At 43.3% G+C, this 18,409-nt stretch overlaps 1 protein-coding gene across 1 annotated transcript in view; it reads left to right on the forward strand.

Annotated features, from left to right (window-relative positions):
• The window catches only part of LOC134826818 (MAM and LDL-receptor class A domain-containing protein 2-like), a 93,173-nt gene that overhangs the window by 66,984 nt on the left and 7,780 nt on the right, over positions 1-18,409 (forward strand). Inside the window, exons 117-148 of the mRNA XM_063839319.1 lie at positions 122-244; positions 554-682; positions 814-995; positions 1,173-1,503; positions 1,650-1,810; positions 2,112-2,285; positions 2,400-2,864; positions 2,988-3,225; positions 3,344-3,554; positions 3,671-3,798; positions 3,921-4,079; positions 4,231-4,415; positions 4,548-4,725; positions 4,849-5,030; positions 5,151-5,284; positions 5,445-5,535; positions 5,696-5,891; positions 6,114-6,272; positions 11,241-11,398; positions 11,522-11,705; positions 11,848-12,105; positions 12,245-12,477; positions 12,605-13,040; positions 13,172-13,329; positions 13,525-13,690; positions 13,870-13,986; positions 14,182-14,304; positions 14,435-14,526; positions 14,954-17,024; positions 17,187-17,477; positions 17,589-18,037; positions 18,142-18,283. Coding sequence (XP_063695389.1) covers positions 122-244; positions 554-682; positions 814-995; positions 1,173-1,503; positions 1,650-1,810; positions 2,112-2,285; positions 2,400-2,864; positions 2,988-3,225; positions 3,344-3,554; positions 3,671-3,798; positions 3,921-4,079; positions 4,231-4,415; positions 4,548-4,725; positions 4,849-5,030; positions 5,151-5,284; positions 5,445-5,535; positions 5,696-5,891; positions 6,114-6,272; positions 11,241-11,398; positions 11,522-11,705; positions 11,848-12,105; positions 12,245-12,477; positions 12,605-13,040; positions 13,172-13,329; positions 13,525-13,690; positions 13,870-13,986; positions 14,182-14,304; positions 14,435-14,526; positions 14,954-17,024; positions 17,187-17,477; positions 17,589-18,037; positions 18,142-18,283 — 8,304 coding nt within the window. The remainder of the gene's footprint in view (positions 1-121; positions 245-553; positions 683-813; positions 996-1,172; positions 1,504-1,649; positions 1,811-2,111; positions 2,286-2,399; positions 2,865-2,987; positions 3,226-3,343; positions 3,555-3,670; positions 3,799-3,920; positions 4,080-4,230; positions 4,416-4,547; positions 4,726-4,848; positions 5,031-5,150; positions 5,285-5,444; positions 5,536-5,695; positions 5,892-6,113; positions 6,273-11,240; positions 11,399-11,521; positions 11,706-11,847; positions 12,106-12,244; positions 12,478-12,604; positions 13,041-13,171; positions 13,330-13,524; positions 13,691-13,869; positions 13,987-14,181; positions 14,305-14,434; positions 14,527-14,953; positions 17,025-17,186; positions 17,478-17,588; positions 18,038-18,141; positions 18,284-18,409) is intronic.

Consider the following 18,409-nt stretch of genomic DNA (forward strand, 5'->3'; position numbering starts at 1 on the left):
AAAGTGCCAATTACAATATTCAAAGGAAGTAAAAAACATTATGCTTGCAAACATGCGATTATCCTAACTGTGTAAAATTCTAAAGATCTGAGCAAATCTAAACCCCACTCTTTCTATCCAGTGAAATACCTGTGTAACACAACAACTGAGACATCTTGTGAAACAGAGCCAAAATGTATCAACAAGACCAACATTTGCGATTTCCAACCTCAATGTAAAGACGGCACTGACGAAGTAAACTGCGGTAAGTTGAAATAAGTAAGTGATAGTGAGAGAGACGGTAAAGACTACAGTAAAATCCTATTTACAGTTCAAATTATGTGGCTAGAATTAGTAAACACTGACGTAGTGCACAGCATTTATGTTACAAAGGTTACAAAGCACAAAGGTTATATTGCGGTCGGAATACTGTGCTTTAACATTTAGTTATAAAAGTTATTATTAACGTTAAAAGTAGTTCGGCGTGTGCTTGGCGGTTTGCTTGATGTCTACTGCACAATAATTATGTCTGCTAGTGAAGATTTTACGACTCTAAGACTACATATTTCCTCAGGAACATGCGATTTCGAGGGACCCAGCACCTGTGGCTGGAGCACCAACCACGCAGGAGTCTGGAAGAAGATGGCAGGTGCTCAGGACTACTACGGTCCTGGTTACGACCACTCTCTTGGCACTGGAGAGGGTTCGTCCTATATCTTTATCTCTACTTCACCTGTACTTTCAGCGCTAACTTTAATCTTATCACGTATCAAAACAAGAGAGTTTAACTTGGCTTGGCTCCAAGTATGAGTTGATGACGTCACCCGCCCTCAGGCCACTACATGATAGCAGAGTCGAACTGGTGGCACTACGGAGAAGACCACGAGGTAGAAGAGATAAGCACCCCCGTGTTCGCTACTACCGGCAAGAGATGCCGACTCAGGATGTACTACGCTGCTGACCTGGGGGTTAACGGAACCATGACAGTCACTGTCAAGAACGATGCTGGCTCCTTTGTTAGTACAGTTAAAACCTTTGTAGTTGTGCCTTGTTGAGGCGGACCTTCTTGTTGACTGGTACAATTAATCACTTTGTGCGAGGACACATGTGTCTCAATTCAATCATCCTTCAACAGGAACGTAACTAAGTAACATTTCTGTGAATTGGTGAAATAACACGTTTCTCCTCGTCAGACTGCCTTGTCTAAGACAGGTAACGCTACCGGAAACTGGACCTTTGTCACAGCTCGACTGCTGGAGGGAACCAACGTCCAAGTAACTATCGGTCTGTCCATCGCTGCAGCCAATACCTTTGAGCAATATTGGCTGGCAGTAGACGATGTCAGGTTTACTGACTGTGATCCGGGACATCTGAACGGGCCGGGAGAGTGTGACTTTGAGCTGGATACTTGTGATTACAGCAACCTGGAGGCTAGAGACGACTTTGATTGGACTAGACACCAGGGACCAACACCAAGTTACAACACTGGTCCTAAAACTGACCATACTACACTCACTGACAAGGGTTTGTTATTCAAATATTCCTACTTATGATTATTCCCACCTCCGTGCTATTCATTGGATAATGATATGTATAATGAGCACAGATTGAGGGATGATGTAATATTTTAGATCTATAGACGTCTAATATTATATATGTCTTCATTTCAGGATGGTACTACTATATAGAGAGTTCCTACCCAAGACAGCCAGGAGACACAGCTGTAGCTCAGAGCAGGTGGATGACATACGGCAACACTCAGTCTGATTCCAGTCAGTGTACTCTTGAGTTCTGGTACCATATGATGGGCGACCATGTTGGCAGTCTCAACGTAAGTCGGAAAAAAGTTTTTTATCAATAATGAATTTCTATCGAAATTTTAGCATAGCTAGTGATCTCAAGGTTGACGAATACAATTTAGACTAGGCTAATCACGAACTCTTGCCCGTTACCGGTGGTTCTGGACAAGAGAAACATTATATTTGTGAAATTTAAAATATCGCATGGTAAAATTAGCAGGGGTTCGTACAGTAGTTGTTATTTAAAAACAAATACTGCTGTAATTGGGTTAATGGGAATCGCCACCGGTTCTGGTTTTCCTGCAATCTCTCTAAACTTCCTCTCTCCGCCAGGTTTTCAAATACACATCGAAAGGCTACACTCTGCTGAGGAACCTTACTCAGGCCCAGGCAGATGATTGGGTCGAGGGCAGGATACCTCTCTCCAACGATGGGGCCTTTAAACTTGAGTTTGAGGGAATCCGTGGATCAGAGTACGAGGGCGACATCGCACTTGACGACATCGAGGTCAGTCAACGAACCGCTTCGATCACTTTGTTCTTATAAAAAAAATTGATAATTATTACAGCTTAAACAAAATGCATTTTTGTCCATGTTCCATGATAACAAATCCCATCTCAGCTGGACGACTGCGCAGTAACTAACCTGTGTGCTAAAGAAGACCACGACTGTACCGGACCTACTTGTGTCCCTGAAGACAGGGTGTGTGACCTATATGATGACTGTGGAGACAACTGGTGGTGGCTGGACACTGACGAGAGACGCTGTGCTACCTGCAACTTCGAGGAGGGCCAGTGTGGCTGGAAGAACCAGAAGGTTAAGGACGATTTCGATTGGGTTAGGTATTCTGGTGGCACTATGTCGTGGGGAACTGGACCCAAAGAAGACCATACCTTCGCTGGAAGCAAGGGCTGCGGCAAGATCCTTCACTTCGGTGGGAAATGTATTCACCCTCTGTGGGGTAACCCTAACTCTAAGGAGGGGACACCTATTGTCACTTACAAGGGCTGCACTGAGGACAGATTACAGTTCTGTTGGACTAACGAGGGTGATCTGAAACATCTCACCTCCGGTCTCTGTATCCAGGTAGATTACATTCTATAGATCAGTAGCCTCATAAATGAAAATATCTAATCTCGTATGCTTACTCGGTGCAATATTATATTACAATTTGCAACATCAGGATAGTCTTAACGATCTGTATTTCAGCCCCGATCAGCCAACCCAGACGATCCCGCTTCTAACACAATCCTAGAACTGAATAGCAACTGCGGTTCTTCCTTCACAAAGTGGAGCTTCACAGCTGGCGGCAGTATCAAGCAAGTTAGCAGTGGGCTCTGCTGGCATCCTCTCAACGGAAGTCCCGATCCAAGGAACAATAACATGGTCGTGGTGTACCAAGGCTGTGATCAGGATAGACTCCAGTTCACTTGGGCCGGCAAACCTGGTACGTCAACATCTAAATGCACTTTGTATTGACATTGTAAAATTGAGGAGTTGAGCTGAAAATCGGAAATCAATCTGATTATTTTGAAATTTCGTTCCACATAACTCTTCCAACCCAGGCAACTACTACTACATCGAAGCATCCTCACCTCGGAAACCCGGAGACAAAGCCACGATCACATCACCGATTATACCACAATCGGGAAGCAGATGTGAGCTGGAGTTCTGGTACCACATGGGCGGAGCTGGTATTGGCATGTTGCTGGTGAACTTAGACTACTCTTACTACACGGAGAACCTGTTGAGTCTTACTGGGGACCAGGGTGATGTGTAAGTTTAATTGTTTATATTAGTTTTGCTGACTTCACCATTGTTGAATAGTTATTGTACGTATTACGTAAGGAAGTTTATCAACAGATGCAGCACTCAAGACCCCACCTTTTCAGATGGAAGAAAGCAACGATCCCTCTCGGATACAAGGAGAACTTCCACTTTAGCATCATCGGAACGATTGGAAGCTCGTACGAGGGTGACATTGCAATTGATGACATTAAAATGGTCAACTGTAAACCATGTAAGTGAAATTTACATGGCATTCCTTCTTTCGAAAGCCATTGTAGTAATTTTCGTGTAATTTTAGGCAAACATTGTTCGAATTATAGCAACACGTTATTCTGACTTACAACTGTTCCGCAGCGGAGAGTGCCAACCCTGGAGAATGCACGTTCGACGACGGAATGTGTGGTTTCCAGGACGACAGGAACTTTGATGACTTTGACTGGATCAGAAAGAACAAAGGAACTCCAAGCGTCTATACTGGACCTAAACAAGATCACACCCGGGGCAATTGGACCGGTTAGTTGTTGTGTTTTCGATCTTAACTTGGATAAACTTATCTGGAAATTTAATAGCTACATTGCTTTCACCTGTGTATGTCAGTGAACCTTTTTAATAACCGTGTATATTGTAAAACTTTCAAAAAAACAATCATCATGTTCCTGTCCAGGATACTACATCTATCTCGAGACCTCTTGGCCCCAAGTTGAGGGAGACCGAGCAGTGATCCGAGGACCCTGGATGAAGCATGAAGGCTGGTTCTACTGTACTCTCAACTTCTACTATCACATGATGGGAGCTACTGTTGGTACTCTGAATGTCTACGTTGAGACCCCTGATGACAACGATCTCGGAGTGAGTTTATATTTCATTGTTGCGAGGTTCAGCTGTAGGTTTATAGTTTGATACGATTTAATGTTTTATAGGATTGACGGGTGTCCGTAAGACAAAAAGCAATAATTTGTAATAACATTATTTTTTCCCCAGCAAATGGTGTGGCACAGAAACACATCTGAAACTCTAGAATGGGACAAGGCCACAGTGTGGCTAGGAGGAGGTATAAACTGGGGAGATAGCTACTGGAGACTTGTTCTAGAAGGAATCCGAGGTGCAGGCTTCACCGGAGACACCGCTGTTGATGATATCTTCTACACTGGATGTTATCGTAAGTTATTCTGCTAATACCCTTAACGAGCCCTCTGCTCTTCTCGTATACCTCTATTTTTGTGGCCCTTAATCTAAAAAGTTACATGGATCAACATTCAACACGACCCCTCTCCTCTTGCAGCACAGACAGTTTGTAACACGACCCTGGGAGAGAAACAGTGCGGAGGACCCGAGTGTTATGCTGTTGAGAATGAGTGTGACTTTAACCCGGACTGTAGTGATGGGCTTGATGAGACCCACTGTGGCGCGTGCGACTTTGAGGATCACAAACTGTGCGGCTACATTCACGACCTTACATCCCCGGTACATTCAGACTTATTTTTTGTGATTATTCTGGAAGGTTGGTCGATAATTACCTGAAATGGCTCAAGGCAAGACAGTTGTAGCCTGTGATAATTGGTACTAATTTGTAACTCTTATCAGATGACGTGGCTACGAGGAGCCGGCAGAACAGCTTCAGTAAACACTGGGCCAGCAAATGATCACACGTTTGGTAATATAAAGGGTCACTACATGTACATTGAGACTAGCTGGCAAAAGGAGAATGACACTGCCAGGTAAGAACATTCTAGAAGTCTCAATCCTAGTCTTATCTGATGATTTTGAGTTATCAGTGAGTTATCAAGTTATCATGCTGATATCAGTACTCAGTAGTCAATGACTAGACTTATTGTAATATATTTCACTAAAGTGAGATTTAAATAACGTTATCTTCAGAATGCTGAGTAACGAGTACCGTCTGTCTGATAACGCGTGTAAGATGAACTTCTACTACCACATGAGGGGAGACCACATTGGAACACTCAATGTAAGTCAGAGTCAGAGACCTTGCCACATGTGACCATAGATGAAAGGGAACTGTTACTTCTTTTAAAAGAAAATTATTTACAACCATGATGATTGAAAGTTGAAACCTATCTCAGCTCAAGGTGATAATTTAAGTTAACGTCAAACCGCCTCACTCTCAGATTTACATCAACTCTGACGCCCTACCCATGCACCTGGTGTGGAACAAGACCGGCGAACAGAGCAACAAATGGAATAAGGGCACAGTCGACATCGGAGGTCATGCCAACTTCAGGATCGTTATTGAGGGAGTAAGGGGTAATGGTTTCCAGGGTGACATCGCTATCGACGATATCAGTTTCGAGGATTGCCATCCAGGTAAGTTTTGGTTTTGAAATATTTTAACTAAATGGTACTTACTTTTACTTTTCGTTTCTTTAGTCTGTCCGAATATGCCCTCCAATTAGGTGGTAATTAAGATGAGAACAAGACCTTAGACGCCTTAAACTTAAGTTTAATATAAGTTAAAAATTAACTTCTACAGACATTAAATAGGGTTGATAAGGCATTAAACAGAGTTCTAACCCCTGCCTCTCACAGGAACCACATTGAACCCGGCAGCATGTGACTTTGAGAAGGATTACTGTGCTTACGAGGATATGACAGGTTACGATGAGTTTGACTGGACGAGATGGCAGGGAGAAACACCGTCCTGGAACACCGGACCTAGTGTGGATCACACAACCGGAACAGCTGCAGGTAGGAATAGTAACACAGGGTCAACTTGGAGATGTGAAGTGTCAATTGGTCATTATGCTCACTTGCTTTTAATATATATTTACACTTAATCCACCCCGAATCTTTAGAGAATAAACAAATTGTGATAACTTTTTCAAACAAAATATATGAATATTTAAAGAATTGTTCTCAATCATCTAACAGAATTTCATATAATTAATTTCTTTTAAAAACAAAATTAGAAAATAGCAAGGATTATCAATTACGAGGTATCAGATTGCTATCGGAGCAAATAAGATAAATTTAAAACTTTCTGACGGTTCAAAATTTCAGTCTCTTTATTTTAAAGCACATAGTTACAAATACAGAAATTGAATTAACCAGGGTAACTACAAGACACACTCCTGTTTATAGGACTGTTTACTTGACTGTTTACTTGGAGGCTATCCTCTGGCTCGGGAGCCACACTTGCTGAACTGCCACTTCTTATCAGAGCACTAAAGTTCTGGATCACAAACAAACTGTTCCGTCCTGACCTCCGCTCAGGAGGGGCACTCGCGCTCCTCAGATATTGCCTGTTAATAATGCGAGGCACCGTACTGGAGAGTCTACCATTACCTGTAGTATCACCCTGGTTACCAGTTCCGGCTCCAGCTGTCGAGGGCCGCTGTTGTCCCAGCAACATGGCCTTGACACCTGAACTTCTGAAAGTCACCACTAGAGGGTTGATTGCTGAGAGGAATATGGGGATGAAACCAAACAGATTGAAAACCGTGATATCGTAAAGTTTGTTCCGAGGACATGAGTTCTGATCGAAGTTTCCCGCCTTGATAACAATGTAAATTATCCCAAATAGCACGAGCAACATATTTCCAGCACTCATCAGTAGGACGGTAAACCCACTTCTCTTCTGGGTGGCTACTCTCCTCTTCATCTTCTCAGTTTTAGTTTTGCTTCTCACCTGCTTTATAGAACGGTCCCTCGCCCTCACTCCTTTCCTGAGCTCGTGTACTGTTGCTATTGAAGTGAAGGTAGCCAGTAGAGATTGTACTCCGAATAGAGCAATCAAGAGTATCGACCAGGTATCAAGATCATACCAGACCATCTGTATCCTTTCATCAAAGTATTGAGTAGTAGAACTGATGAGCAGGGTAATGATTGCTCCATCAAACAAGATAAAGTTGCAGAACGCAAAGATGATGACAGCTTTTCGGTTCACCTTGAAGAAAGTGTACTTTATCTTGATGTATCGAGTGATTGAAAGTAAATTGGTCAACATCCCAGAACCGAAGATGACCGCAGCTATGACGACGGTTGATGCGATACGCAGGTTATTGGGTTCCCTTGACATGGAGCCGGCTTTAGAGCTCAACAGAGCGCTCGAGAGGACGAGGGGTTGGTAGAGACAGGTCATGAAGTCTGATACTGCAAGCAGTTGGAACAATAAGCTGCCGACTGATGGTCGCTGTTTGTAGTTGTAAATGAATATGATAGGGTTCAGGAATAAGGAGACGAGAAAGAGCAGAGGTAAGATTGAACCATATCCTATGTTGAAAGCTGCGTCCAGTGTTGAAACTGTTCCATTGCAATGAAAAATAGCCATGTTGCAACCTGAAAATATGAGGCCGATTCTAGACTGATAACAATATCCGTTAATAAAGCACAGTATCCGAAACAATACCGGTACGAAAGTAAAACCAGATAGACGGATCAATTTGTGGCAGGTTAGAGTAAACTATTAGCGGTCGGAGACAGGTGCTCGAGGTCTCTCTCCTCCTCACCTGGCCTATTAGCTTCTATAATAAGTTACTGAGCGTGCTTACTCAACAACTGCTCGCTGCGCGGAGGGTCTAGAGTCTCAAAACAACTTCAAAGGGCGACCTGTCAATTAAACAATCCTAAACGTGATTTAAAGGGCGGTCCATGTGGTCTAATCGATGTTCTTTGTTTTGTTGAATACAGCTGTCGAGACAATGCTTTGTGGAGCGAGGGGTCGGGTCTGGCACAAGCTCAGCAGAGAAGTGATCAATACTTTTAAAGTTCTACAGTATATATGTATGCATTAAGATTTAGTAAGATGATGACACTACTTTGTCAAATTTGAAGTTATTAGGCTATTTTAACACCACCAGCTGTGCGCCCCGAGACGGAGCAGCAACTTTAACCGGCTCTACCTGGCAGTCTGATTTTATCTACGCAGCAACCACGTCACAGATTGTGTGCGGTCGAATATCAGACAGCTTCAGGGAAGGTACCAATAATCAGATAATTGTTCGGGGACATTCGTAATTCGGGGGTATAAATCATTTAGATACGCTCGAGTGAACTTGATAACAACTTGGTTCAGCCTCAGTGGTTTATTACTTTGAAAGTCATTAGTCAGTCATTAAAAAAGTATTTTGGTATCAGCTTCAGCTAAATATTGAATATCAGCATAAAATGATGAAAACATTTTGTTCTAATATACGAAAGAAAAACGGTGGACGACATTAGTAATCAATGACATAAATTTGAACATTTGATCTTTTGAAAGCGTTTGACACCTACTGAAATTTCTCAAAGTCTGACTCATTCTTTCAATCTATTCGGACATTACCATGTCGAAAGACTGATGCAAGCTTTATTTTATCAGAAGTTTTATCTCGTCCCTTGCAATCAATATTCTGTTGCACAATATGTCCAGCAACCACGTGCGATTCAGGGAACGCGCTATCTGACAATTGCCACGTGTTCTTGAAACCTGTGCTTCTTGTCACTATGATCAGGGGATTCAGGGCCGACAGACTGAGTGGCAGAAAACACCAAGTAAGGAATTTGATAAAATTAAAATAGAAAGAGTTGTTCATCCTGACTTTCATGAAAAGATACACAATATTGCAACCGAACATGACAAAGTTCCCAATATTCATAAGCAGCACTGTCATACAGCCCCGCTTCTCCGCTGCCATCTTCTCTCCATATCACCATTACGAATAGCCCCACACTTACTGTCCCCTCCCCACAGTTTCTTAACAGTCAGTATAGAAGTGACAGCAGCCAGCAGCACGTGTGTAGTGTAAGGGAACGTCATTCCCAGGGCCCACCAGTCCTGACCTTCTACCACGCGCCACGTGTACTGGATGTAAGGGTCAAGTATCACACGGGAAGAAAACAGGACGATATAGATGTAGGAAAAGAGAAGGAAGCTGCTGTAGAGGACGAAGTAGATGATAAGTAGCTTCTTCTTGATACGGTAGAAGGGAGATCTGATCTGAATATACCGTGTTATTGACATGAGAGTTGTTATCATTCCGGCTGTCTGCATCAAAGGAACCATGAATATAGTGGAGACCTTCTCCAGATTTGAAGGTGGTTGAGGGTGGTCCTGACAACAGTTGCTGTTCAACAAGCGAATAGTAACCATTATCGGCTGGTAAGATGTCGTCAGAAAGTCTACCACTGCTAGCATCATGAACAGGGTGGTTGCTATGGAGGGTTTCCTGCGGTAGTTGTAGAGGAATATCATAGGGTTAAGGATGAGGGAGGTTAGGAAGATTACAGGGAGAAGAGATCCGAACACGTAGTTGAGTCCAGTGCTGACTGAGGGATGCAGGTCCTCGTCACAGAATATTGCCATTTTACTCTAAGAGGGGTAAGTTTGAGATAAAGAACACTCGAAAATGTTGCCACATAATTGCAAAATGCACTTAGAATAGGTTAATAAGAATAGCCAACTAAAACTACAATTACTCAATAAAGTTATAAATATACGGTCGTGACATCACTCAGCGGTGTCATGAAGATTTCTTGAAGGTATAACTATCCACAGCAATCTGAACCACATATGAGATGACATTTTGTAGTGGGCTGTCATTATATGATGACTCAATTACGAGCAGCAACCAGAGGTCTGTACACCTGGTGGATACCTGATTCTTACCAATCATTTGGGGAGAACAGCAATCAGCGTTACCGTAGCCTATTTCTGTTTCAATTATCAATTGAGAAATCGAAACTATGAAATTGTCACGGTGGTTGTTTTAGCGACAGAATGATATGTAATTCCCAGGCTCATAGCCTCCCGTTGACTTTAGAGATAGGAAATGGTAGTTGCAGTTTTATATTGCAAATTAATTACATTTGAATTGAACTGAAACAAAGGCATTCACACTAAAAATAGGATCACCACATCCGTGGATGTAAGTCTGTGATTTAAGTTTAACTAATAACTACGCAGTTAATAAAAGCGGCACATCTAAAGTATCGTAGGTCTAAATCTATGTGACGCCGAGGTATCTTTACTGTATGTGACAGGCTCTGTTGTATAGTACAAACTAAATATCCTTTGTTTTGTGCCGAGTAGCTGAGTTATGACAGGATATCGCTGAAGTGTGATGAAATAATAAAAGGAACAGGCTGGGCAACATGATTTAACTAAAAGTAACAGCCATCTGGCTCCCTCTCATGATAGCTCTCGACTATAATACTGTTAATCTTGATCGAAGTTTTCTCGCGTAATTCTGGGCTAAATATCGAGAAGCGTATACCGTGGGTCCTAATTTTGAGCGATTATCGGTCTTTCCAGATCATTACACAATCTAGGTCCTCCCTTACCACAAAAATATCCTACAGAACATATTGTTAGAGCTAACATATTACTGAGATATAAGCCCGCCAAATACTTACCTATTTAAATCTTTGACAATGGCGACAATTGATATCTAGACATGACATTCAGACAAATTTGAAAAAGCCTAAATAGATCTCACCGACCTTCAAAAACTGAGTTATGACTTTTAAGGTTGGGGCGTATGGGAGCCCGAATAAAAATTGCTCTAGAGAGTTTTCCCATCAGTTTCAGTCTGACAAATTTTTGATCCCATAAATTGCAATTCTTGCCCTAACTAATAGTAATAACAAACATCTACCAATATACGCATAAGTACGCGTTTTTAAACATTTGTGTTAGAGCCTTAAACTCCCACTCCGACTAACCACCCTCCACCCCAGGTTACTACGCGTACGTAGAAGGGTCCTACCCTAGACTACCAAACCACACAGCAGTGCTCCAGAGTCCCTGGGTCAAGACGGAGGGTGTCACGTGTCAGTACAACATGTGGTACTTCATGCACGGTATGGATGTTGGAAGTCTGGACATATCGGTCGAGGTTAGTTTTACATAATCATTATCATATTAATAACATTTCTGTCGATCTTCATTATACCTTCCGACTAATATAAACTTTTTATCGCCATGAAGCATCCCCACAATTCAAATGACACGTTCTCAGTACGGTAACGGAACAATCTCCTCCCTCTCCAAACTGGACGGAGAACAAGGCCAGGCATGGATGTTATCCTCCTCTTCCTTCCCCTCCTCCACTGATGGTGTCAGGTTCAGGGTTACCGGCCAGAGAGGTATTAGCTTCACAAGTGATATTGCTATTGATGATCTGAGTGTCGCTAACTGCGCTGGTGAGTGATTGTTCATCCTGATTTCTATCAAGAATCAATTCCGAAGTCTTTTCTCTTTAAGGTCCGACGAAACACATTTTCACGAGAAACCATACAAAAACCTAACTGAAATGATCCACTAACCCCTCCTCCTCCACCTCAGTACAAAAGTATTGCCCGGCTGAGAAGTTCTCCTGTCTGGACAAGCCCCACTGTGTCTCCAACGACATGCTCTGTGATCTCAACTCAGACTGTCCGGACAACTCGGACGAGAACAGACATTGTGGAGCTTGTGATTTCGAGCACAGTAGGTGTGGATTCGTGGGTAGTTTTGGTTTGACCTCCTGGAAGAGAACTAGTGGGTCTACCTGGGCTGCTGGAACTGGACCTAGCTCTGATCACACCAAGGGAACTCCTAATGGTAAAGCTTTGATCAATTCATTTGATGATTTAGTATCAGCTAGGTGTTGGCGAATGAACAGCTCTGTGTAACTTTAACCCTCTCCGTGCCTGTCCTCCCCTCTAAAGTACTCCAGTTCTAACCCCATCAAAACCCCCAGGTTACTACATGCTATTCTCTGCTTCATACCTGAACCCTGGAACCAGTGCCTTCCTGATGAGCACCCAATACCCGCTAACTGCTACAGAGTGTAAACTTGTATTCTACTACCACATGGCTGGTATTGACATGGGCCGGCTTTATGTTGAGGTCAGGTCTAAGCAGAGTAAGGATATGTTCGAGGAGGTATGGTCTATGGAGGGTCATCAGAGCAGCAAGTGGCAACGTGGAGAGGTGAGGAACTAAACAATTTCTTCTATTCGGTCGAAGCATTTCAGTTGTTTTGTATGAACTAACCATTGATATTCTGAGTTGTCGTATGAAACTTTATTCTATATTGTCGTAACTTCTTTTCTCCCAGATCGCACTAGCATCCCTTGTTGACGTACAAGCTCGATGGGTCGGAGTTCGAGGACCGGGAGTCAAGGGAGACATTGCTATAGATGATGTGAGCTACGAGAATTGTGGAGTTAAAACTTGTGATGTTCCTCCCGCAGTACAACCATCTTGTGGTACCCCCGGTATTGGACAGATGGCATGCGAGAAACTAGGCTGCTGTTACAGAGACAAGACCTGCTATCAGAAACTAGGAGTAACAGACCCAACAATAGTGGTATCACCCACCCCTTACGTAGGAGATGAGAGTGATATTGTTACCCTGATGTGTAAAGCCACAAGTAACCCCAACCCCCGGTACTCCTGGTCCCGGGCCTCTGGGGACCCTCTACACCCTGGCAGGGCTACTGTTATGGCTGATGGAACTCTTGTTATCATCGACTCTTCCTTCTACGACTCAGGTAAAGACCTAAACAATGACAGTTTTATGAAATACTGGTTTTCAATTTTAGTTAAGGTCATCGTATTAACTAAAACTGGACTCGTAACGAACGACCAAACCAATATCTCTGAACGTATTCCAATTCCTCAGACACCTACACCTGCTCTGTAACGAACGGTTTGACGACAGTGAACGCTAGTGCTAAGATAGAAATCCACGCTGGTGGAGCCAACTTCGATCTGAACATGTGCAAATGGCACAATGTCCACAAGGGAGACAAATGGGACTGGGCTCGTAACCATGGATACGTGAGTCATATCTGCAGGTGTTCGTTAGACCTAAATTGTACATGTGGGTTAGAAACCTCCAATAGTCCCGAGTTAGGATGACTCATTATGAGTGAGCTGCTGTTTTACACCACTCCTTTGATATGATGAGGCAGTGTAATCACGTACTAAGAAAACTTCAAACAAAGGAACAATATTAACCTGGTTCCACCCCAGGCACCTAATTACTGGCAAGGTACAGGACCAGACAAGGACCACACCTCCGGTTTCGGTTCCTACCTGCTCTTCAACACCCACGCTACCCCCATCAAACAAGGAGACACTGCTAAAATCCACTCAACTTGGCTGACTAAGGGAGCAACTATAAGGGCAGCTGCTGGAAGTAAGTTACAAACAGACCAGGAGCGCGTGCTATTCCGTTTTCTTATTATGATGAGCGCTGTTGAATATGATTTCATAGAATCAAATATCCACCAGCACAAGACGCAGGTGAATTATCAAGCCGAGTTATAAAACATAAAGCGTCTCTTAGTAACCAGCTGATAGGTTGCTCCCCCGCAGGTTGTACACTGAGTTTCTGGCACTACATGAAGGGAACTACAGTAGGCTCTCTGACCACCAGTATTATCGGAACGGACGGCACAGCTCAGGAGCTGAACAAGCTTTCAGGACAACAAGGTAACTTGTGACCATGATGATCTGAGCAACTAATAGATTCACAGGGGTGTTACTTTGCCATAACAGACGTATTGATGTTTCACGGTCTCGTAATCTAAAAAGTCTATTATTATATTTGAACTAAGAGTTACAGTGGTTTCACTTAACGAATGTACTCAGCTGAAGACCCCCCAAAAATAACAATAGTTTTCTCAGCACCTGGATGGACGTTCCAGAGTGTCCCAATACCCAGCAACATGAACAGCTTCAAGATAGAACTAACAGCAACTGCTGGTGGAAACGTGGGAGACATCGCCATTGATGATCTCAAGTTCAGTGGTAAGTTTAGGTCATCTATTTCTTGTAATCAGAATATTAAATCACCTTCATTCAGTACATGAACCTTCTTGTGATGCTAAAGTCAACTGAATCGTACTTTATTTATAAACTAATGTGTTTTTTTTTTCAGGATGTGATCTTTCATACTCATGTCATACTACTGACCACTTCGCTTGTGAGACAGCTGAAAGCAGCAAGCCCAAGTGTATTGACATCGGACAGGTAAGCAGAAACAAAGATTGTACTCAAAGTTTATACTAATACTTCACTTTCTTGTAATCACCCCCTGTACACGCCAGGCATACATCCCACTACCAGTACAGCATAATATAATATATAATATAATTTATTGTAAATATAATATATGTTTCAGAATTATGTAATGTAACGTGATGGAAATATTATAAGCGGGCATATCCTGTCCAAACCCAGGATGCACTACAAGAAGAATTTGTTTTAACTTTTATGAATAAAAAGCATTAATAATATACAGCATAATATAATGCTAATAACGGAATACAACCAGATAAAGTAAAATTTCCCACTTTAATATAATAGTATACTTACTGATTACACCTATTCAGTGCACATCTTGAGCATCTTTTCAATGTTTGTAGTGTATCTGGTCGTTATCCTCTCTCCTCTTCAGAAATGTGACTTCACCTCGGACTGTGCTGATGGTTCAGACGAGGAAGACTGTGCTGACTGTGACTTTGAACAGAGCGAGTGTGGCTACGTTCACGTTCCCAACGTCTGGTTCAACTGGACACGTAACGCAGGGCCCACCTCCAGTATTGGCACCGGGCCAGTGAGGGATCACACTCTGAACACTACAGAAGGTCACTACATGTTCACCGAGGCTAGTTACCCTCAGTGGCAAGGAGATCAGGCTATCTTCTCCTCGCCCCTGTTCCCACTCACTGGAAGTATCTGTAACCTGGAGTTCTGGTATCACATGGAGGGACCTCATGTTGGACAGCTATCAGTCTACGTGAACCACAGCTACGGAGACGAGCAAGTCTTCAAGATGCAGGGTCCTCAGAGTAACATCTGGAACCAAGCCAGCATCCCTATTGGATCTCACAGAAACGTTAACATCTCCTTTATCGGAACCATCGGTGTATCATTCCAAGGTGACATGGCTATTGACGACGTGAAACTGACGAACTGCAAACCAACTGGAACCTGTACTGACGAGGAGTTTATCTGCTCCTCTGGAAACACCTCCTGTACTGACGCCAGGAAAGTGTGTGACTTTGTAAGTGATTGTGCTGATAACAGCGACGAAGCCAACTGTAAGGGTCTCTGTACCTTTGAGGTGGACTACTGTGGTTGGCAGAATGGCACGAATAAGCTTCAATTGGCACGAATCCAGAGTTCAAGATACGGGCATCCTAACTACGATCACACTACCAAGATGAGTGGAGGATGGTTTATAGCCCTGGACGCTGCTACAAGTACTGGTGCTGCTGGAGACAAAGCTACTTTACTATACCCTAAGATCGGTCAAGCCACCAAAGGAAAATGCTACTTCTCTCTATGGTATCACATTGAAGGAGCAGACGTTGGCACCATTAATCTATATGCTAACGACGGATCCGCAGATAAGAAGGTCTGGACAATGAGTGCTGACTCCGGGGCTGGCTGGTATGAAGGTGGTTTCTTCATCGGCAAAGTCAGTTCCATAGCTGTAACCATAGAGGTTGTCAAGGGTAAGGGTAACGCAGGCGACATTGCTATTGATGATGTAGGTTTCCACCGCTGTTTCGACGGAGCTGAAGAATGTATGGCGGATGAGTTCCAATGTGCATCAGGCCAGTGTATCCCAATAGACAAGGTATGTGACTTAGTACAGGACTGTTTCGATAACTCAGATGAGAGCTCCTGTACTGGAAACTGCAACTTTGAGAAGGATACGTGCGGTTGGGAACTTGACGCTGCATACGATGACTTCAACTGGGAGATCGCTCAAGGAGGAACTGGTTCCTACGGTACCGGCCCTGACAACGATCACACACTAGGAACTCCAGCTGGACACTACGTGTTTGTGGAGGGATCCTACCCGCGAGTACAAGGAGACGCTGCCTGGATGAGAAGTCCTTGGTTTATCAATCCTACCAACAACTGTCAGTTCAGCTTCTGGGTCCACATGATGGGCGCTAATATCGGAGAGTTGAACATCTACGTCATCACTACATCCTCTAAAGACCTAGTCTGGACCCTAGCTAAAGAACAAGACGTGGTGTGGGTGCAGCAAACTGTAAAACTACCCCGACTTGACGCTTTCAGGCTCCTCATGGAGGGAGTCATCGGAAACGGCTACGAATCTGACATCTCAATAGATGACATATCCTTCAGAGAATGTGGAATCAGACCACTGTGTAACAGTGATCAGTTTGCTTGTGCTAACGGTTTACAGTGTATTGATAAGGGTCTGGTATGTGACTTTGGATTCGACTGCGAGGACCGATCTGATGAAGCAAAGTGTGGTAACTGTAACTTTGAAGACGGCATGTGTGGTTACAAGAACATCAACGGAGATATCCAGTGGTACAGAGAGAAGAACGGACTACACAGTGACAGTATTGACTGTCAGGTAGATGACGGGAGATACTACAGAGGCACTGAAAACAAGACAGCTAGTGGTAAGACATGTCAGAAGTGGACTAGTCAGTATCCTCACCGTCATGACAGGACTCCTGAAAACTACCCCTACTCTGGTGGGTGCCTTTCTTCTTTTCCGTAATTGGTCGTTTTCAAAGTGAACCGCTTTCAACACTATAACGAAATTACATTTTTGAGGCAACCATACTAATTTTCTCCAGAATTCTAATATTTTATATTAAGCTATAACTCTAACTCCCTCTCTCTCTCTCTCCCAGGACTCGGAGATCACAACTACTGCAGGAACCCTGATGGCGAACCCGGAGTCTGGTGTTACACCACAGATCCTCAGAAGAGATGGGAGCTGTGCGATGTGAAGCAATGTGATTACTATCTCACTACTGAGTGGCACGAGAACAAAGGAGACCAGGCTATAGTTGTGTCTCCTAAACTGGGCACCTCTGGAAAGAACTGTTACCTGACTTACGATATTCAGCTGGATGGTCCCAATATGACTGTGGAACTCTTTGTTAACAGCTCCGGAACTGCTAAATCTATTTCAAGAATAGGTAAGCAGTACGCGGTGAACTCGGATAATGTTTATTTTAACATTACATTTATTGTTTGAACATTTCCAACGAATCTTGGATTATCAGTAAGTAACAACTTTATATCCGCAGGTTCTGGAGACAACACCGGTTCGTTCTGGAACTCAAGTAGTGCAGTAGTTGGAGCAGCTCAAGACTTCCAAGTAACCTTCGTTGCAACCATGAACCTGGACAGATGGGCTCACTATCACCTGGCTATAGATAACATCCAATTCGCACCTGATTGTGCTGCAGTGGCCTCTATCACCAAGTCACCTGTAGACATGGCAACTCCTGCTGGAGCTAAGGCTGTGTTCATGTGCGGAACTAAGGGAGACCCCATGCCAACCGTCACCTGGCATCACCTTGGTGACGCGCTGGGTACGGGTAACTTCACTGGTGACGGTGGTAGGATATGGGTTGATAAGGATAACAGTCTGACCTTCAACTCGACTGTTGTTGCTGATGCTGGAAAATACACGTGTAATGCTACCAATACTCTCGGATCTAAGACCGCATCTGCTCAGCTCGTCGTATTAACGGTAAATATCGTACTTTTCAGACTTTATGAAATTTCGTAGTGCTTTCACATTATTCTTGGGATTTTATTTTTTAAATATATTTTGCTGATCAACTCAACTCTCAGAAATGTGACTTTGAGAGAGACCAGTGTGGCTGGACCAACGTTGCTAACACGGCTGATGACTTCGACTGGGAGAGAGCTCAAGCTGAGACCTTGTCTTACGGAACAGGACCTATTGTGGATCATACCTTAGGATCATCTGACGGTCAGTTCGCGATTATTTTGAATGTTTTTATTATCAAATTTTACTAATAATTAGCATCAACCAGTGTCTGCAGTGTCTGCCGTAATAAGAGAAGCTAATTAAAACTTAATCAATAAAATTATCAAA

This window comes from Bolinopsis microptera, chromosome 2, assembly GCF_026151205.1.
Source record: "Bolinopsis microptera isolate Bmic1 chromosome 2, MBARI_Bmic_1.0, whole genome shotgun sequence".
Taxonomy (NCBI): Eukaryota; Metazoa; Ctenophora; class Tentaculata; order Lobata; family Bolinopsidae; genus Bolinopsis; species Bolinopsis microptera.